The 22,389-nt window shown below is 44.8% G+C and overlaps 1 protein-coding gene across 2 annotated transcripts in view; it reads left to right on the forward strand.

Annotated features, from left to right (window-relative positions):
* Positions 1-22,389, forward strand: part of PARP8 (poly(ADP-ribose) polymerase family member 8) — a 208,881-nt gene that overhangs the window by 74,326 nt on the left and 112,166 nt on the right. The window contains exon 3 of one of the 2 annotated variants that reach the window (XM_090038052.1): positions 10,526-10,699. The exons of the other annotated variant lie outside the window; for it this stretch is intronic. Within the exon in view, the coding sequence (XP_089894178.1) occupies positions 10,526-10,699 (174 nt within the window). The remainder of the gene's footprint in view (positions 1-10,525; positions 10,700-22,389) is intronic. 2 annotated transcript variants of the gene reach the window in all.

The following is a 22,389-nucleotide window of genomic DNA, read 5'->3' on the forward strand; positions in this document are numbered from 1 at the left end:
CATAAGGGTCTTGGATGTCCCTACATGTCCTGAATCTCTTCTTGCTGAGCTGTATCTTAGCAACTTTGTATAACTGTCAGTGGTGCCTTTGTAGCAGACTTACCTCTTGAGCTCTGGATGAGCCGTGGGCTCAAGATTCTGCAATTCTGATTGGTGGAGCCCATCTGCCAATCAGAAGCAAGCCAGGGAAAGCAAGACCATGCCCTTTCCCTGAAGGGAGGGGGGAAGGCGCAGTCTGGACCTGGTTTGAGACTGCGCTGCGCCAGATCTGGAGAACTTTGGGGGTGGAGCCCCTGATGTGTATAAGAGGAGAGCATGTTCAGCACTCTGGGGGGAGAGAGAGATACAGCAAGGGACGATGAGGTGAGAAGAGCTCCGGAGACAGCCGTCCTCGGGACCCCGCCTGAGCCTCAGTGGTGCATGTATCTGGGCATGGAGAGCTGGCCTTGGGAGCAGCTCAAGGCTTCTCGGCCCCCACTTGGTGTACAAACTGGCACCCGGAGAGTCAGCCCTGGGTGCAGCTTGAGGCTGGTTGGGCCCCACACGGTGCGCAGGTCAGCCCATGGAGAGCTGGCCCTCGGAGCAGCTCAAGGCTGCTCATGTTAGCCCTGGCTCTAGGCTCTGCATTAAATTAAAAGAGTTCCAGTGCTCAGAGCAGGTCCCAGGAAAGGGAAGGACCCCCGGTGTGAGGCCAGGGAACTAGAGCCAGTAAGGGCTTGGCTCCCATGGGAGCGCCCTGGGTGCCCAGTGTGGGGCTCCAGGCCATCGAGAGGAGCCAGAGGCGCTGCTGAAGAGAGGCCCTCATGGGACTGGCCACCAGGGGATGAGCCTTGGCTGCTTCAGAACAGGAGTGTGAGTTCCTGGGAAAACGGGTCCCACAAGGGAGGCGGGTTTGGGAGCGGGTTTGGGCATGTCTGCCACCTCCTCCACTGGGAAAGGGGAGTGTCCCCATCCCGGGGCTCTAAAGGGGAGGGGCTCCAGGGAACACCCTGTGAGGTGCTGAATGCATCGCCTTATTTTGTGATTGTTGTTGTTTCGTATTGTAGAGGTAAATAGAGTTATGGGTACTCCTTATGGAAGTTTATATGGGTTTATCTGTCTTCATTGTCTATATGAGTTTATTGCCTATTATCAGAACATACCTGTATTGTTGCCTGTGTACGTCAATGGTTTTGCTACCTCAACTCACTTGGGTTATCCAAGCTGATGTTCATATGTGTTTATTGTGTTGATACCTTTACTTACCTGTTCTAAAGTGTTAATGCTTATTTTGTGCAGGGAGGTTAATTGTTGCATATGCTGTGAATCATCTGGTTTCTGTTTTTGCAGTCCCTCAAAGTAGTACACTATGTTGATTGCAGGTTATTGTAAGTGGTGTTGCATACTAATTTTACTGTAAATATTTAATGTTCTTATTTATATGTATTTATTGTAGCAATAAATTTGTATATAGTTAAGCACTTGGTCTCAGCTTGGGTCTGTAGAGAAGAGAGGGAATGGCTCCCTGGTGGCCGGCCCCTCTCTCAGCACCCTGCCTGACCACCATCCCTTTCACTGGCAGACTGGGCACGCCCCTGAGTGTACCCGGGCTACAGCTTCATCAGTTTCATTTCCAACTAGGCAGAGATGAACTCCTTGAATCTTATTGTGTGCATTTTTTAAATGCACTGTGATTTGAAGACAGATGAATTTGGGCAAATTATCTTTGATTTTTATCTGTACAGAAAACCTCCCAATGGACCATAAAGTAAAAGAGATGATTGACTTTCATTCCGTCCTCTGCAGCAAGCTGTTAAACCTTGTACTTTTCTGATTCTTCAGAACATTATGGAATATCTTTTGTTTGCTTCCATGCATTGGTCATAAAAAAAGAGCATTTATGGATACTAGAGGATACTAGAATATATTTTCTTGCGTTTCCTTAGCGACACACTGAAAAAATCAGTGAAGTCAGTGTCAAAGCTCTTATTACTTTCATTGGCAGGGGATAAGATACTTAAGTTTTCTCTCTTAGAACTATTAAATATATACAGTTCCTGTTCACCTCTGTATTTCACCAGGTCCACAGACACCTCAGCTATGTGTATATATCCTAAGAGACTCTGTGCCACTTCCAGGCCATGGAACAGATACAGACAGATGAAAGCTGTTAAAACACATTTCTTTGATTTTTTGATTTTTTTTTATTTTAAAGTATTGTTTCTTAAAACTGGGATTTTTTGTTGCCAGCTGTGTAAGATCTATTACAGTCAAATGGAGGTTTTGTGAGAGCATATAAAGGAGAATTGAATTCTAAATGGATTTGTTTAGATTACTAAAGCTTTATTTGCCTACAGTTTATGCCCTTTTATCCTAAATTCAGATTGCATAATTTCTGCTTACACAAATATTTTAATGCCAGCAAATATAGCTCACTGAAAATATATTGTGTGTGTAAGTTGTTGATTGCCCATATTTGCCTACCTCATTAGGCACATTTACAGTAAATTGCTAAATTTACAGTAGATGAATTTTTCACTCCGAAAATACACAACTAATCAAATTCAGGTTTAGATTTTCTTAGCAAAGGTATGCTTGTTGATTTATCAAATGTGATGCAGAATTGGGGGACAGCAGGGGCAGAGACAGTAGGGGATGTTAAGCAAAAAATAAGAATTATTGTTTTTCTCTAGGCAGCACTTTATCCTCATATTATCACCATTATTCAGAGTCAAATGCTGTAGATACTATAGAGAGGAGTTATGCACAGGTTGCATTTATATAGGTGTTCATTGAGGTTGATTGTCATCGTGCACTTGTGGTACATGATGACAATAATTGATTTAGCTGAGAAAATGAATGTGAATTATATCAAAGTCCCATTAGAATTGAGACTCATTTTTTATGCAGAATATATTGTGAAAAAATAGATTTCAGTCCCTAATAGCTACTTCATATTGCAAAGATCCATTACAGAAGTTTTACGCACACAGGTACAGCTACACGAGACACCGCAGAATTGCCCGATTAGCTCTGCAGTAAAGCATCACTGTCTACATGAGCGGTGCTATTAGGCTCCAGTAAACTAATTAACTCTGTTGTAGGAAAGTACTGCCCAACACAAGTAGTGTCCTACAGCAGAGTAGTTATGCGTGGTGAAATGCATGTGTAGATGGTGGTAGGGCTGGCTGGTGCATGAGGCTGCTACAGTTCGGGGGCTGCCGACCAGCTAGCCCTACACCATAGCATCCTCGTGCTCTCCACAGCATGTTGAGCCAGTGTGGAGCAGCTCCAGCACGCCAGCCAGATTCAACATGCTGTGGTCCCGGGTGCACATGTAAATGCACCTGGGGGCAATAAACTCTGGCGTGAATTGAGCTGGACTATATTGCACTGAATAAATTTCATATGTAGATGTGCCCACACAGAATTAGTTTGACACTAAGGAAGCCCTTTAATTGATATGAAAATTTTCTCCAGTTCTGTTTTTTCTCTTCTGGTCTAGCTATATCTAGAAAATCTATGTTTTACCATCATTAAAAACCTTTTCCATGTAATAATCCCTTATGTAGTGAGAATAAGATTATACCAGGATGTTCACACTTAGTAAACTCCTTTCTGAGTGCAGTGTCCTAATAATGCCTCTCTATGATGATAGAAAAATGAGACTGTAATTTTTGATAGAAAATTAAGGGCATGTTAGAAGACTAGGAAAGTGGCTTGTAAAAATGAAACTTATTACTAGTCCTCTAATTCTGTGTATACTCATTTTAGCCAGTATGAATTTACTGAAGCACAGTTCTCTTGATATGAGAACCTATAACAATCAGTCATAGGCTTTTAAGAGTTCCTGCTGAAATAAAATGGATACAAGTTTCAATCATAAATATGTAGTGGATGTTTCAAGGATAAAAACAAATCTTTATGTTGAAAACATAAGGCACTTATACATGTGCTGGATGTCTGCTTGAACACATGCTAATTGACATGTGTTGGGGCAGACTGAATTAATTGAGTCTGCTGGTGTGTGCTAATTGGCAGCCTCCATGTAACAGGTATTCAGCATCCCCATACTTTAAAGTGGCGGTGGGGACACTTTAACTAAAACTTGTCAAATGAGTTACAATACACGTGAGGCTGTGGGTGCTTTAATTAGAGCATCTCCTGGAGCCATTCTAATTAAAGTGCCTCTCCCCCCACCCTGGAGCACGTGTAAAGATGCCCATAGATATCTTCATCAAAACCAACTCTGTCATCTTGGAAGTAACCGTGCTAGAGCTTTGTGGTTTGTAGGGCAAAATAAATGTTTCATACATATTACGCATGATTCTATTATGCAGTACTACACTCCAAATCAAACCACTGCTTTCAGTAGTATATGTGGTTTTCTATATCTGATGGCAATATGTTATTTTACTCATCTTGGATATTAACTTCTTGGTTGAAATAGTTAAACATATCTAGCTACGGTACTCCAGCTCTACTTGGCTAAATAGTTCATGGCTTGTATCCAGTATTTGTTAGATGGGGGTTCAAAGCTATGAACAAAGGCAAATCACTGCATTTCTGAGCCCTCATTCCCTATCCATGAAATGGGGATAATGGTTGCTAGTTGCTTTACAGAAATTTTACAAAAGGCAGCAATATTTTACAATAAATTTAGTGGTAGTAGTGTAGTTCATGATTTTTTTTTTTAAATAAAAACATATCTTTAAAGCCTCCACATTTTTCCTAAAGGTCTTTCTAACTGTTATCTAACTCTGAATAGACAAGTATCATAAGGGCTTTGTTAATGTTTGTGAGGTACACAGATATTTTGTGTGAGTGCCCATAGGCCATTAAACAATTATAAGAATAAAAAATACTTTTTCTGAAACTGCTCAATATCTGCTTAACTCTGCCCATTTGAAATGAATGGAAGATTTGCCATGGTCTAAACTGGGAGTAGAATGATGCCAGTACTGAGTGCTTTTGAGAACCTCCATCTATAATTTGTTTTCAGTTTGGTGTCAATCTATTTGATAAATGCTGTTATTAATGTTAGTTTATCTGAATGCAACATCCAGACTGTGATTTTATTAATGTGTCCAGGGGTAGTCCTACAGCCTGCTAAGCGTCATCAATTTTTACTAATGTCAACAAGAGCTGAGAAAGCTCAGTATCTCCAAGAGGTGCCAAGCCCTCACAGGGCGCATCCAGATGAGCCCACATGTGCCTCTGGTAGCAACTCAAACCCCTTTGAGACGGTGTAAGAGACACGTGCAGGAACAAGAAAATGTTCCCTGTTCTGCAGATTTGCAGCATGGGGGGGGCAAGATTAGACCCCTATCCAGGGATCAAAAAACCCCACAGAAAAACAAAAAAAACAAAAACGGGGCAGGGCATGGTCCCAAATCATGCTCTGAGGAAACTGGAGGCTGGGTCCTCCACAGATGCTGTGGCTGCTGGAGCATCTTTATTATTATCCTTCACACTGGTGCTGAAGCACACTGCCTGCCCGTGCAGGGCAGGCAGCGTGCCAGCTGTAGGGAGCTGGACCCAGGCTCTACTACCAGTAAGTAAGGGGTTGGGGGGGCTGGAGGAGGGGGGGACCCCCACCGGCTCCACCCTCTCCCACAGCCCCCCCGATCCCTGCCCTGCCTGGCCCCATTCCCTGCCTGCCCCCTGAGACTCCCCTGATCTCTCTCTTCCTCGCCCATCCCCACCCACACAACCTCCTGAGGCCCCCCCAATCCCTTCTGCACCTGAGGCCCCCCCCCCGAGCCCTTTCCTGTTCAGCCCCACTTTATTATTATGATAGGGACAAAGTTAGTCTTCCAAATTGCTTTACCACTCTAGATATATCATTAAAACATTGCCTAACTGATCACTCTCTCTCTGTAGTGGTCTTTTGTTTTAAGTGTGGAGGAACATGGATTTTGGGGTATTTTACAGAGTGACTTTGGGATTTTTTTTTATCAGGGATTTTTCAATTTTTCGATAGGGAACACCACAATTTCTGCTAGGGAGGCCAGTGGCAGGACTCTGCCTGCTCAGAGCTGGTACCTTGGACCCAGCTGGCTGTGGCTGATGTCCTGGCCAAATGGGGCCAGGAGGACATGCCTTGAAAGTTCAAAGCAGGCCAACACATCCGGAAAATCTTCTGGGCAATAGCTGCCCAGATGGCCAGGCAGGGGGCACACGAGGCAGTAGAGCCACACAAAGGCCATCTTTGCAGCTACAGCCCACTGGCAGCTGGCCCAGAGGGGCAGATGCCTCATCCCAGACTGCTGCAGTGGGTAGAAGGTGCAGGGAACTCTCAGGGCTGCTGCAGCAGTCCAGCTGGCACAAGGGGTAGTGTCCGCAGTTATCAATTGGCCGGGCCCCAGAGGGTCCTGAGAGCAAGTAGTCCTGAGGTACTTGCCAGGGCATCTTTTTGTACTGATGGGGCCAAGACAGGACAGCTTTTTATACTGCTGGGAACAGCACAGGTGCTGTCCCCGGGCTGTAGCTCCCCCTGCAGATCTGGGAGGAGCCAGGCAAGGTTATTTTGCCCCAAGTGGCAAAATTTGCTCCTCAGCAAAATGGATGTCCGAGCATGTGTGCTGAGACAAAAAGCCCTGGCTCAAATTTGCACTGCTTCTATTTCAGTTGCTGCAAGGGCACATGCTTGCATGTGTGGATGTCCCCACAAGGTTTATTCAGTGTAGAATAATTGTTAGACATACTGTTGGAAAAATATTAAAATTTATTACACATTTTTTTAATTCTTTGCCATTGTACTGTAATAATTTTCATGTTTTAATATAGCATTGTAAGTATTTATTAAGCTGTAATATTGCTGTATTTTCCAAGCCTTTTGCTATATAGTGCCTTATGTGAAAGGAAACTTATTTTTTTCCCTTAATAAGGATAAGTGATATCACTTTACCTTTCCATTTCACCCATGGGCAGTAATTTTGAACAGTTATCCCCACTTCTTCTGGGCTTAATCACACTATCAGATGATAGAAAGTGACTGACCTTTTGAAACAGAATGAACTATAATCACTCTACTGTGGTGGTGCTAGTTTTCAGTTTTGAAGAAACAGCCTTAGTAGCCTTGTGTCACCCAGCAGGGGTGCACAGGAAATCTGTTTATCTAGTGATCCAAATACTTCTGTGGCCCACATTACTGAAGTTTTTGAGCACAAGTAATTTTGGTATTCAGGATAGGATTTTGTATTTATTTTCAATTTTGGTAGGATATGTAGGTGATCTTTCTAAAAAGCTTTATACAACTATGCATATGCATCTTGCTCCTGAACTTCTCTGCACTTGGAAATAAAACCAAACAATTCATATTTGCTTTGTTTGAACATTTTGTCTGGTTTTAATTTGTTCCAAGCAATTACACCAGTTACTGGTGCTTATCAGTCTGCCTTTCCATTCTAGCTGGGGCATAAAATAGTCTAAATCTCTGATAAAATATGGCCCAAATGTCTAACATCAAGCATCTACACTTCTATATTTAGGTTTCTGAATTTCAGATGTGTGGAGCACTTGCAGCTGTTTGTTGGTTCCGTCTGTCTCTTTGCTTTGCTCACAGAGGTACTTACATACACACCCATGCATGTATACTTACAGGCGCACACATGCACACACACAGCTGATGCTGCCTGAAGAGGAATTGTTTTGTTACTTGTTTTGTTTTCTCTTTCCTGTTAATTTCATTTTATAAATTGTTTTTTTCCTCCATAATACTGTCTCATTGCTTCCATCAGGCCTGGCTTAGACATCATTCATTTTCCTCTCTCCTTTGTCAAAGTGCTTTTGAGATCTTGAGGCAAAACATTGTGTGTCAGCACAAAATATTCACTACCGTTGACTTCATAATTATGGAAAATCATGACTTTTTTTAATGCCCATGACTTCAAATGAATTTTTAACTGTTATTTTTATTTTAATCTTCTGAATGTATAAGAACAGCTTACAGTTATTTTGTCTTGGCTTTCACTTTCTCAATAGTAGAGTTTTCTAATTTTAGTCTTAGCATTCATATGCATACTTCCATCTTTAAAACATTGCATAATTATCATCAACACTGTTATTGTTCTTATTGGATGCATCTACATATAAAATTAACGTGATGCAATAAACTCTGGAGCAGTTTGAGCTGGAGTCAGCTGTTCCTTAGTGCAGTGTTTAGATGTGTGCCTGAGACAGCAGCAGTTTGAGATGGGGTGGAGCAGCTCTAGCCTGGCAGCAGGTTCAGGGGATCAGCCCTGGGCTCCAGGTGGTGGCATCAGGTGGTGTTGGGGCTGGCTGGGATACAAAAGTGGTAAAGTGTAGTACCCCCACACTTTGGCACCCTTATACTCTAACCAGCCCCTATCACCATGTACGTGTGCATTTTGTCATGCATAATTACTCTGCCGTAAGATAGTACTATCCCTAACAGTACTATATTATGACAGAGTTAATTAATTTACTGCACCCTAATACATATGTAGACAGTGACATTTTACTGTGGAGTGAATTGGTCAACTCTGCAGTAAAGTGCACATGTAGATGCACCTACTGTGACCTAAGTGTCATAGATAGTGGACAAACGAAAAGAGCTAGGTAGAAGTGGAGCTCTGAGCAATCATACAATTAAGGAAATGGGAGAAGACTTGCACCTTGTCTGTAGCATTATTCTCACCAAATTCCTAATGAAGATACTGACACCAAGTTGAACTCTGGCCTTGATGATGCCAGTGGAAGTATTGCCATTTCATTTTGTGTTTTTAAAAGCATGTGCCACTTCTGGATGCCCCATCTTTTGAGATTTCAGTTTGAGATACCTAGAGCCAAATTTTCAAGGGTTTCTTTAAGGGCTAGATCCACCAAGGGAGCCAGGCATGTAATTCTTTTTGGGATGGCTAACATTCCACTGTAGGAAGTGGAAGGTTCAAATTCTAGACCCTCCTCAGTCTCAATGGATACACACTCATTAGGGATGTGCGAAGCTTCAGTCCGCGATTCAATTCAGAGAAGATTTGGTGCAATTCAGAGGCTGAATCACCAAATCTGAATTGAATCGGCAGAAGGAAAAAACCCTCTGAATCTGTTTGGAGCCTCCAGATCCATTCAAAAAAGATTTGGGGATTTGGAAGGTACTGTTTCAGGGGAACAGGAACTGAGAGGAGGGAGAGGAAGCAGGGGAGGGAAAGACTGACATCTCTAGCTGGCTAGTGATTGTGATCTTTCCCCAAGTCCCCTTCCAGTCACAGTGCTCTTGGGATGGAAAAACAGTATATAAGCCTCTGTCTGCGGGCTCTCGGTGCCTTTTGTGAGCTGTTTCTGCCTGAGCAACAGCATCTGAAAGGTACTGGACTGGCTTGACTTCCTACCTAGTCAGTCTCCTGCTACTTTCTGTTCTTAGAAAGGATTGACTATAGCTTACTAACTAGAATCCCTCTCCTTATCCCTATGCAATCCATTTCTTTCAATTTATATTTGTTCTTGGGTTTTTTTTCCTCCACAGTTTTTAAAAAGAAAGCTGTTTACTCTGGCAGTAACCCCTGCACCTATCTCCTTGAAACTTGGCAGACCTAATGCCCTCAGAAGGGGCTACCATTTCTGCTGTTTCCATCTAAATCTGCCTTAACACACATGGCATGAGGTTCAGTTTTCAGCAGTTTGAGGTGCAGTTTCCCAGAAACCCCTGCATCTATCTCCGTAAAACTTGACAGGCTTCTGCCTTCCAGGAGAGTACCCTAAACACCACCCTATAGACTAGGGATAGGCAATTATTTCGGCTGGAGGCCACTTAACAAGTTTTGGTGAACTGTTAAGGGCTGCACACAATCTTTCAGAAGATATCATTTTAACAAATTATAGATACAATCATACTAAAAATGAAAAATGTCTGTTATAACATTTTAATTTTATTTAAAATATTTTTGTTCTGATTTATATTTTTTGGAGTATTGTATGTAGAGGTGATTGTATAATAGCTCAAAATAAAGTCTTTGGGGTATTGTGTGGGGGGTTTGTAGGGTTGATGTTTGTGGGGGGGATGTGGGAGGTATGTTTGTGGGGTGGTGAGCTTGTGTGGGGTGTAGGTATGGTGGGTATGGGAGGGCTGCCTGTGTGCTAAATACTAGGAGCTGGCTGGGGGTGCAGGGAGAGAGGGGGAAGTTCAGGGCTTATAATGGAGAGGTTGCCCAGTTTTGCAGTGCAGGTGTGGTCAGCCCCCACACACCCCATCTGGCCCGCAGCTAGCCACACAGCACTCCACATGGGACTAAGCCCCACTCACTTCTGCCCAAGGCAGCTCATACCACACTCCCTCCCTGCATCTGACAGACAGCACAGCCCCAGCCCCAGTCCTATCCAGTGTGCACAACTTCCCAGAGAGGCTGCTGCCTTAGCTGCCCACGTACTGCTTAGCTCTCCATGCCTCCAGTAGCTCCTCCTTCCTTGGTCTGTGCTGCTCTGGACAGCAAGTAGCATGGGGAGGCTGTGGAGATACGTGCCAGGCACCATATATTCAGCCAGATGGTGAGGAAACTGCATCTGAGTGGCTCCTGCCTCTTCACAGGGCTCCAGCTTCAGCTCCCAGCCATCTTCCACCCTCTTGGCTGCCCACAGGTGGCTGCTTCTCATGCTGGACAGGCAAAGTCTCCACATCTTCCCCTTGCTACCTTCTGCCTGGAACGGTGCAGCAGGGGCAAGAGGAAGAGGAGAAGCTGCTGGAGGTGGGGAAGCCTGAAAGGTAAGATTATTTTTTTTATATGTAATTAGGTTCGACTGACCACACAGTTTTATTTTAGCAACTAAAACTCAGCAACTAGACAGGACTTAAGCCCTTTGTTTAACTAGAGTCCAGAGCAATAGGGAGTTTTTTTTGGAAATGCTCTCTCACACCCCTTCACTGTAAGCTTGCTGAGAGGAAAGAGGTTGCAGGGAAAGGGGTACCCTTGAGATCAAGAAACAGCAAACAGGCCAGCTGTGGAGGCGTTTGCTAGGGAAGGTCTGCCTGGAAAGAGAGGCACAAAGTAAGAGGTAGCAGAGGACCCAGAGACATGGCTGGAGTATGTCACAATCCCAGAACTACTGCCATTTCTAGCTATTCCTCTGCTTCCATCTGTGAGGTGTGAGTCCAGGCAGGACCACACACCACTGAGGCTTCCACTCAGGTTCTGGCTTGGTGTTGTGAAGACTGTGGCTTGCAGATTCATTCCACTGTCAGCCAGGTGGGGAGTGTCTGCAATGCGAGTAGTGACTTCTGGTGGTGTCCCTCAGGGGGAAGGAAAGAGAGCTACAGGAGGAGATAGCAAGGCTCTGAAGCATTCTTTGCCATGAGGACTTCATTGATTCCATGCTGAAGGAAACCTCTAGAACTGTGGAGGAAGGACTGCCAGATGTGGTCCTAGAAAAGAAAGAGGGCATTGACACCCATGAAATTGTTAGCCACAAGATTGTATCTTCTGGCAGCAAGAAGTCGTCATCCCCATGTGCAGTGCAAACAGATATGGAGCGCTGGTAACAGAGGAGGAGGAGCACACTCCATTGGTGGAAGAGGCCAGGCCAGGAATCTCTAAGGTGGGAAGGATCGAGACCACTGCCACAAAGGGGAAGCAAGAAGTGGTGGTGGTTGGAGACTCCCTTCTGTGAGGGATGAAGGGATCCATCTGCTGACATGACCTATTGTCCTGGGAGATCTGCTGCTTGCCTGGAGCCTGAATCCAAGATGTCACAGAAGGATTACTGAGACTCATCTGACCCTCTGACTTCTACCCCATGCTGCTCATCCATGTGGGTACCAATGATACTGCCAAGAGTGAGAGACTACAGGGTTCTAGGTGCAAGGTTGGAGAGGATGGGGGAACAGGTGGTGTTCTCCTCAATCCTTCTGGTCAAGGAGAAGGGTCTTGCAGGAGTGGATGCATCCTGCAGATCAGTGCATGGCTGTGCAGGTGGTGTCACCCACAGGGATTTTGCTTCTTCAACCATGGGATGCTGTTCCAAGAACGATTGCTAGGAAGAGGCAGAATCCAGCAATGTAAAGAGGGAAGAGCATCTTTGTGGACAGGTTTACTAACCTAGTGAGGAGGGCTTTGAACTAGGTTCACCATGGGATGGAGAACAAAGCCCTGAGGGAACTGGGGGACGTGGAGGAAGCAGAAGCAGAAGGGAGCAGTAGGGAAGGCCTCATTCTTCTTGAAAAAGTAGGGCAATTGTCTAGTCACGTCAGGTACACAAATGTATGAAGCCTGGGAAAAACGCAGGTCAAGGGACTATAATGTGATTAGAATAACAGAAATTTGGTGGGATATCTCGCATGACTGGAGTACTGTCATGCATGGGTACAAATTGTTCAGGAAGGGACAGGCAGGAGAGAAGAGATGGGGGAAGTGGCTCTGTATTTAAAAGAGCTTTATGATTGCTCAGAGCTCCACTATGAAAATGGAGATAGGCGTATTGAAAGTCTCTGGGTTAAGGTTACAGGGGAGAGCAACAAGGGTGATGTCGTGGTGGAGGTCTGCTATTGACCACCAGACCAGAAGATATATGACAGACAACTAGCAGAAGTTTCCAGATCACAGGCCCTGGTTCTCATGGGGGACTTCAATCACTCTGACACTAGCTGGGAGCACAATACAGCAGTGCACAGGCAATCCAGGAAGTTTTTGGAGAGTGTTGGAGACAACTTTCTGTTGCAAGTGTTGGAGAGACCAACTAGGGGCTCTGCTCTTATTGACCTACTGCTCACAAACAGGGAAGAATTGGTGGGGAATGTTGGGCAGCAGTGAGCACGAGATGATCGAGTTCAGGATCTTGACAACAGGAAGAAAGGAGAGCAGCAGAGTATGGACCCTGGACTTCAGAAAAGCAGACTTTGACTCCCTCAGGGAACTGATGGGCAGGATCGCCTGGAAGGCCAGTCTGAGGGGGAAAGGGAGTCCAGGAGACCTGGTTGTATTTTAAAGAAACCTTATTGAGGGCACAGGAAAAAACCATCCTGATGTGCAGGAAGAATAGCAAATGTGGCAAGCAACCAGCTTAGCTAGCAGAGAATTCTTTGGTGGGGTTAAACAAAAAAAGGAAGCTTACAAGAAGTGGAAGCTTGGACAAGCAACTTTGGGAGGAGTATAAGAATATTGCTAAGGCATGCAGGGATGAAGTCAGGAAGGCCAAAGTGCAGCTGGAGTTGCAGCTAGCAAGGGATGTGAAGGGTAACAATGGTTTCTACAGTTACGTCAGCAACAAGACAAAGGTCAGGAAAACTGTGGGTTCCTTACAAATGGGGGAAGCAACCTAGTGACAGATGATGAGGAAAGGTCTATTTTACCTCAGTCGTCACAGGCAAGGTCAGCTCCCAGACTCTGAACTGGGCAGCACAGGTTGGGGAAAAGGTGAGCATCCCTCAGTGGTGAAAGAGAAGGTTAGGGCCTGCTTAGAAAAGCTGGATGTGTACAGGTCCATGGTGCCGGATGCAATGCATCTGAGGATGCGGTGGGAGTTGGTTGATGTGATTGTGGAGATGCTGGCCATTATCCTTGAAAACTCATGGTAATTAGGGGAAGTCCTGGGTGATTGAAAAAAGGCAAATATAGTGTCCATTTTTAAGACAGGGAAGGAGGTTCCAGGGTGCTACAGACTGGTCAGCTTCACCTCAGTCCCTGGAAAAGTCATGGAGCAGATCTTTAAGGAATCCTTTCTAAGCACTTGAGGAGAAGAAGGTGATTAGGACCAGTCAGCATGGATTCACCAAGGGCAAGTCAGGCATGACCAACCTGATTGCCTTCTATGATAAGATGACTGGCTTTATGGATTTGAGAAAAGCAGTGACCTTGACTTAAGCAAGACTTTTGATACTGGCTCCCACAGCATTCTTACAAGCAAGCTGGGTTGGATGAATGGACTGTAAGGTGGACAGAAAGATGGCTGGATTGTTAGGCTCAATGGGTAGTAATCCTTGGCTCAGTGTCTAGCTGGCAGCCAGCATCAAGTGGAGTTCCTCAGGGGTCAGTCCTAGGGCTGGTTTTATTCCATATCTTCATTAATGATTTGGAAGATGGGATGGAGTGCACCCTCAGCAAATTTGTGGATGACACTAAGCTGAGGGATGTAGTAGATAGAAGTCTAACAGCATGCTGGGCTGCATTAGTAGAAGTGTTACCAGCTGATCAAGAGAATTAATTATTCTCCTCTATTCAGCACTGGTGAGGCCACATCTGGAGTACTGTGCTCAGTTTTGGCCACCTCCTCCCCTATAGAAAGGATGTGGACAAGTGGGAGAGAGACCAGCAAGAGCAATGAAAATGGTTTGTGGGCTGGGGAACATGATTTATGAGGACAGGCTGAGGGAACTGGATTTGTTTATTCTGCAGAAGAAAAGACTGAGTGGGGATTTGATGGTAGCCTTTAACTACCTGCAGGGTGGTTCCAAAGAGGATGGAGCTGGATTGCTCGCAGTGGTGGCAGATGACAGAACAAGGAGCAAAGATCTCAAGTTGTAGCAAGGGAGTTTTAAGTTTGGTATTAGGCAAAACTTTATCACTTGGAAGGTGATAAAGCACTGGGACAGGTTTCCTAGAGAGGTGGTGGAAACTCCATCCTTGGATGTTTTTAAGGTCTGGCTTGACAAAGCCCTGCCTGGAATGATCATGCTGAGGATGGTCCTGCTTTGAGCAGGGGGTTAGACTAGATGATCTCCTGAGGTCCCTTCCAACCCTAATTTTCTATGATTCTATGAAGCTGAGCAGTACCCAGGTAGCTGCAGCTGCACTGGGAGCAGTGCTGCTGGGAACCACACTGACGGGTTAGGGCTGGGGCTGTGAGCAGGCATGGGTGGGAGAGCAGCATGAGCTGTTTTCATTTAAATACACGTATCATTAATATTAGACTTGACTTTCTGTTGTATACCTTGCCTAGACTTAAAGAAATGTCTCTTACACTTTATTTGGGCTTGGGTTTCTGGGCATATTTTCTGAATGATGAAGCATTTGACAGATGGTCCTCTGTCCAAAACATAGCTAAAAAGCTTGTGCATTCATCTCTGCATGCAGTGTTGTCACTTCCATATTTGAATGCAGAGAACTAATGGACATTTTGTGTTATATTGCATTCTGTCACAACCAAGCGATCAGTGGGTTATAACCATGGGGAAGAAGAGAAAAATGTGCACTTTACCAGAGGAAAACGCAGATTTCTCATTTTAACAGAGAAACCTGCGGATTTTATAGTTTTGTAAAGAGCTCTCTGAAGGCTGACAGAGTTCCAGCCTGCAAGGGGCTGGGAGGGAGCGAGAGGAGGGTGGTGAGGCAGGGGTCGCCATGTGCATGCACATGGCTGCCAGGTAGCCTGGAGAGCAGCTCCTGCAGGTAAGTGTGGGGGCGGAGATTGAGGCCCCCATAGAGAGGGAGGGAGTTGGGCAGGGCTGGGGCTGCTGCCCAGCCAGGTGGTGTGTGGGGCTTGGCGCCTGGGGCCACAGTGTGTGACCACAGGGCCCCAGCCGGGAGCAGGATGGAGCTGTGTGTGACTCATCCAGGAGGTAGAGAGGGGCAGTCCCGGGTGGGCAGGGGGGACCTGTGTCACCCGATCTGTGTGTGGGGTGTGGGCAGGCTGTTCGCTGCAGGCTCGGGCTCTCACCCTGCTGCCCTCCCTTGGGGCCTCCGCAGCCCAGAAGGTGCGACCCTGTGCTGCAGGGAACAGCAGGGCCACACAGGGATCTGAGACTGTAAAATATTCCAGATTTTCAGCCTAGTTATATTTTTCCCTAATTTTCTCTGATTGTGGCTTGTTATTTCTCCCTTGAGCCATCCTATAAATATCTTCTTTTAATCTTAACACCCTGTAAATATTTCTGGCCAAGCATCCTATTTCCATTCACATTACTCTTTGATTGTTGAAGCTATTGATAAATAGGATTTTGAATCTATTATTTTCTTTCCTTCCTTCTGTCTTTTTTAATAGTTTATTCCAGATTGACAGTCATTTGTGAAGATGATGTCTGAATTCTTTTTGGTTTGCCAACCTGTTTCTAACACTGAAATACTCAACTGGGGTGCAAGGGTGACTGCTCTCAAAAGCTTGCCAAGAAATTTTTTCCAACTACTCAGTTGTTTTAATAAAAGGGATCACATCTACTCAAAGAACCTTTCCTGCCTGTGTCCTCACACCAGCACAGCTACTACCAAAAACCCAGCAACCAGGAGTTCTGTATTCTAGATGGTGATATCACTTGTGCCCTATGACTAGGCTTTTCACACCCTTGTAAAAATTGTATTGGCTTTTTTCATCATATCCTTTGGTAGCCTCCTGTCTAGTTTGCTGACCCCTATGCAAGTAGTCCTTTCAGCTTTATTCACTGAAATTCAGAAAGAGCATTACCAGGAAATAAAAAGCATACAGAAAGGGATCCTCTGATCCTGCAGCTTTCAAAGAGCTATGACAAAATTCAGATGGTAAAAGATCTTGAAATTTTCCTCTCAGCAGTCACAATGAAATGTAAAAATAAAAATCAAACAAGAAATGTATGCTCGTATGAACTTTGAGAAGATATTTGTCCTTAGATTATTTGAAAGTATTATTTGTAGTACTATGACTTCATATGACCACAGATAAATACCACAGATAAAGTTTTGAAAATTAAATATATGCAGTTGCATATGTCTGATTTTTGGGTGTTATGTTTTTATGTGGCCAGGTATTGTGTGTGCATATGTGCAGTTAGGTGGATAGGTGGTTACATGTATGCAGGTATCTGAACTGTGTACACAATGTGTTCGTACAAATAAAATGGGTATGTGTAAAAAATATGTATGTACAATTGGAAATACAATAAAAGCTCTGTTATGCAGTGTCCCCTGGGAATGGGGGATGCCGGATAACAAATATGCTGGTTAACTGAGCGGCCCAAACAGGCATCCTTGCCTGTTCGGGCTGCCATTTCTCCTGCCATGTCCAGGGTGTTGCTGCCCTTCCCATAGCATTGTTGCCCCACCCACAGCGTCGCCGCCCCTCCCGCTGGCCCTGCAGGTCCCGCGGGACAAGGAGGCAGGCCCTGCCCAACCTGCTATGCCCTGGGCCATGGGGGCTTGACAGCGCAGGATGCTTTCTCCCAGGCAGTGAGGGCTCAGAGAAACTGGAAGTGCCACGGTAGGCACTTCCAGTTTCACTTTACCTTACAAGCAGGCATGCTGGTTAATAGAACATGCCGGCTTGTAAGGTGCTGGATAATGGAGCTTTTACTGTAAGTGTTTTCTGGCTGATGCACACTGAGCAAAAGCAGGGGCAAAATAAAATTCCTTTCTCGGTTTGGAATTTACATTAACGTTTGCCATTTGAAGGCCAAATTCTGCTCTTGACTGTGGTAGACAAGGTTCTTTGAGTAAATCTGATATTTTATATTGGATCCTACTCAAATAGTTGGAAAAATTCTTCCAACTATTTAAGTTGGTCTAATACAAGATACCAGATTTACCCAAAGAACCTTGTCTACCTATGTCCTTAGATGAACACAGTTATGACCTATACACCTGCTCTTCACCAGTATCTGGGGGAACGTTTGTTCACCAGAGCACCCCAAGGGATGACAAGGTCAAATGGTTATAAACTCCTCCAAAACCTTTTCAGGCTGGACATAAGGAAGACTTTCTTTACTGTCTGAGCCCCCAAGGTCTGCCGTCAGAGATGGTTCAAGCACCTACATTGAATGCCTTCAAGAGAAACCTGGATGTTTTTCTTGCTGGGATCCTATGACCCCAACTGACTTACTGCCCCTGGGGCGGGGGGCTGGACTCAATGATCTTCCGAGGTCCCTTCCAGCCCTAGTGTCTATGAAGTTGAATGTGTGAATTCTGTTCCTATTGAAATTAATGGGAGTCATCCACATAGGAGTAATGGAAAACATTAGCCTCTGGTCCACAGGTCTGTTATATCTGGAAGCATTACGGACTTGACTTATGAGAAATATAAAAATTACTCTTCCCATTATATTGATACTGTCAAACGTCCCAGAGGATGTAGCAGTTTTTCAATTTATTTTTTTTCTACACACACACACACCAGGAGAATTCACACACCTCATTTGATAAGTAAGCAAAATGGCGACTAATGAATGTCTAGAGTGATCTCAAAAGGACAACTAGAATCTGTCTCTTTACCTAAGTGATCTGCTATGTAGGGGAAAGGAGCATTTTCCTTGATTTATGGCACAACAGGATAGTACAGTATATATTCTTCCTAGTTCCTTATAGCTTTATTTATTTGCTTTAAAACAATAATAAAGGCAGGTCTGGTAGCACTGTCTTACTGGGATTGCCCAGCATGTCCTATTACAAGGCATTTTTATATAGAACTGCATAACTACCAAACTTTAACCATTTGACTTGAGATTTTCCATGCCAGGTGTCATCTGTGTTTTCTATTTTTGTTATTGGAAAATATCTAAACTGCTTGTAAAAACTGAAAAAAAGGTACTTCTGAGTAAAAGTATTGTGGAAAATACTCTTCTTTAGTAAGTCTCTCTTTTAAAATCCCCTTGTGACCTTCAGCTTTGGGGAAGGGACTTACTACTGGTATTTAGCACTTGGTGACTTTTGTGTCAAATAGGTGCTTTTTGTCATCCCTATGAATTTGCCTCAAATAGGCCAAGTTATAAGCTTTACAAAACTTACAGTCAAGGTTCCCTCCGAAGTGCCAGTGTGCATGGCCACGCATGATTTAAAATCTTGCTGCGCACCAACTTTTTAATGGTGTGCACCTACCCAGAGAGGAGCTGGGTGCGGAGCGCGGTGGAGGCGTCAAGTCTGGCGCGGGACATTCACCAGAGGTAAGCTCCTCACTCCTCAGGCAGCGGCTCCTCCCCGAGGCGAGATGAGGCAAGGCAGAGGCGGGGGTCAGGACAGGGACAGGGGCTTGGGGAGATGTCTCCTCGTGGTGCCGGGGAACTGCTCTGGCTGTCTGTTTGTTTTTATACCTTATTGCTGCCTGAATCCGCCCCTCTTCTGCTGCATCCGGTGTGCTGGGACATTCATTTAGTTACCAGCCGAGCCAGGGAGGAGTTCCCAGCCCCGGGGAGGGATCTGGCGTTCCCCAGAACAACATCCTGCAGGGGGTCCCCAAAGATTGTTGGCCAGCCCTGCATGTGATTTCCCTCATACAAGTTTTACACCACTGTAAGTTTCTATTTTTCAATGAAGTCACTGCTGATTTGCAAAGGCATAGTTGAAAAGAAAATATGGGCCTATAAACACCATAGAATGAAACTATGGCATGTAAGCAGTTCACATGACTTCTAGTGGTGCACAGAACTCTTTTACTGCTTTCTTTATTTTACTTTTCTTTGGCAGAATGTTTGGGTAAAGCCATTTAATTTAAGATGTAAGTACCTTATAGGAGTTTTTCATCAATACACACTCAAGTACTGAGATTATGCTGGTATCTGATTTTGTGTGAGGGGAATCAGACCCTAACCCTCCAGCTCTTTGTGACAACTGACAATTTTAACTCTTAAATCTGTTCATGAACATACAATGTCCCGTAAACACAATACCTTGCTGCTGTCTTTGAGACACACTGCAGACCCCCACCAGGCTTATCCAAACAATAAAAGCAGAACTCAATAACTATTCAAGTGGTCATGTGTTTGTTACGCTACTAATGGGAACAGACTGAAGTGGCACGCTCATGGATAGCTACACCTTAGAAGGAACGTTGCTTACAGTTTACACATATTCTATAAGGACCTTTATATATTCATAGCTAAATTATCTTAATCTACTGAGCCATGATCCATCCTGGGGCTGAGAAAAGGAGAACTTGCCGTGCACTTGCAGCTCTGGAAGGGTTCAGTGAAACTAAGGTGAGGGAGAGAGAGACTGGACAAAGAGCTGAAATAGGGAGACCTGGGACTTGTGATAAAGATCAAGGAGTGGGAAAGAGATAGAAAGGAGGTGGAGAAAAACAGGTTTATGGGAGAAAAATAGAAAGGATTGAGTTTGTCAAAGAAGACCAAAAGGGTATAGACTCACTGAACCAGCTAAAGCTGCAGTTTGGAGTGTAATGTTATAGATCTCTGCTGTCAGCAGAATATCCAGGATGCCTCCATACACAATGTGTGCCTCATCCCCTTGTAGTTCTGGTCTTCATAGAGGATGCCAGCCTACTTCTGATGTCTGACTGAGGGTCTCAGACTGGACTTCAGTTTCTTTATGCCTCTGATTTTCCATCCTTTGAATAGGGTTAATAATATCCTGATATCTTCCAGGTGTGTGGTTACTGTATCTATTAATCCATACTCATGAAGCACTTACATACTGAAGAAGTGGAAAAAGTCACGAGCAAATTAATTCCAGCTACATCACTGGGTTTGAATAATGTAGAGAAAATAGGGCCTTGAACTACATGTTGAATAATGAGATAAAACAATATGAATTGGTGCTCATCAAGGGCATGCTAACCCTACTAGCTTGTGTACTAAAACCACACTAGCTGAGCTAGTGGTCCTGCTGGGCTAATTTATCCTACTGAGGGGTTAATACTATCCATTCCAATCACTAGCTGGGACTGGGGTCCTGGGGAAAAAAGCTGTCATGTAATTAAGCAGTGTATCATAATAAATATGCAGAAGGAGATTTAAATATGGCTGCTTAATTCTGGCACTTCCCAATTGAGTACTTGACTTGCAACCTTAATAATGTACAATTATGTAATTCACATCAAAGCTATGCTTAGTTTTCTTTCGGTTCCTCCAGATGTAGCTTTATTTCATTAATTTTATTATTTTGATGTTTAGAAGTACCCTTACCCAACACTCCTTGAACAGATGATTAGGAACAATGAGGCCTCTTGAGTAGCGTACACTTACTAGAAGTTGACTTGTCATGTTTTTTCAGTGGAAACTTTGCTTAAGGGAAATGGTTGATCTGCAGTAGTTTGCATCACCTTTATTTGAATAACAAGCTAAATCGAGCATTGCTGTATGAATACTGTTGTAGTTGGGTGATGTGGAGGGATAAGTAGTATAATTATTCTTAGTGACAAATGCAAACATACAATAGGTTTGACTCAGCACCTCTGTTCCTCTTGACTTACTGCAGAAAGAGAAAGGAATACCATTTTTTCATGAGTGACATTGCTTGTATCTTTTTGAATTATTTCAATTTGTCATAAGAAAAAATGAGAGAGTGGTTTGGAACATGTTAAATATCATTCCATGTACATTTACCAACATCTTTCGTATTAGAGGAAAAGATTATTTACAGCCTCTTGTGAGTCATCGTTTCATAGTTAGTAGGGTCAGAAGGGACCTGAGCAGATCATCAAGTCCGATCCCCTGCCATGGGCAGGAAGGACTACCGGGGTCAAATGACCCCAGCAAGGTTATTGTTTAGCTTCGTCTTAAAGACCCCCAGGGGTCGCCTGGAAGTTGGTTCCAGATCCTGACAGTGAAGTAGTGCCTCCTGATGTCTAATCTGAATTTAGCCTCTGCCAGCTTGTGACCGTTATTTCTAGTCATTCCTGGTAGTGCTCAGGGGAACAAGGACTCCCCCAATGCCTGCTGGTCCTCCCTGACTAATTTGTAAATGACCACTAGATCCCCCCTCAGCTTTCTCTTGTGGAGGCTGAACAGGTTCAGGTCCCCGTAGCCTCTCCTCATAGGGCCTGCCCTGTGGCCCCCTGATCATGCGAGTGGCCCTCCTCTGGACCCTCTCCATGTTGTCCACATCCCTCCTGAAGTGTGGCACCCAGAACTGGATGTAGTACTTCAACTGCGGCCTGACCAGTGCCGCATAGATGGGGAGGATCGCCTCCTTGGACCTGCTTGAGATGCATCTGTGAATACATGACAAGGTATGGTTGGCCTTCCTGACTGCAACTCCACACTGCCGGCCCATGTTCATCTTGGCATCAGTGATGAATCATAGAAGTAGGGTCAGAAGGGACCTTATAGATGTTCAAGTCCGACCCGTTGCCAGGGCAGGAGAAAAAACTGGGCTTAAATGATCCCGGCTAGGTAGGCATCCAGCCTCCTCTTGAAGACCCCCAGGGGGTAGGAGCCAGCACCACTTCCCTTGGAAGTTGGTTCCAGAACCTACCCGCCCTAACTGTGAAGTAGTTTTTATGGATGTCTAATCTAAACCTACTCTCCAACAACTTGTGGTCGTTATTCCTTGTTATGCCAGGGGTTGCTAGGGGAAACAAGGTCTCTCCCAAACCCTTCTGGCCCCCCTAGTGAGTTTATAGACTGTCACCAGGTTCCTCCTCAGCCTTCTCTTGTGAAGGCTGAACAGGTTCAGGTCCCGCAGTCTCTCATTGTAGGGTCTGCCCTGTAGTCCCCGGATCATGCAGGTGGCCCTCCTCTGGACCCTCTCAATGTTGTCCACATCCCTCCTGAAGTGGGGCGCACAGAACTGGACACACAACTCCAGCTGTGGCCTGACCAGTGTTGCA

Source organism: Crocodylus siamensis, chromosome 3, assembly GCF_052110815.1.
Source record: "Crocodylus siamensis isolate JL-2025a chromosome 3, ASM5211081v1, whole genome shotgun sequence".
NCBI classification, from domain to species: domain Eukaryota; kingdom Metazoa; phylum Chordata; order Crocodylia; family Crocodylidae; genus Crocodylus; species Crocodylus siamensis.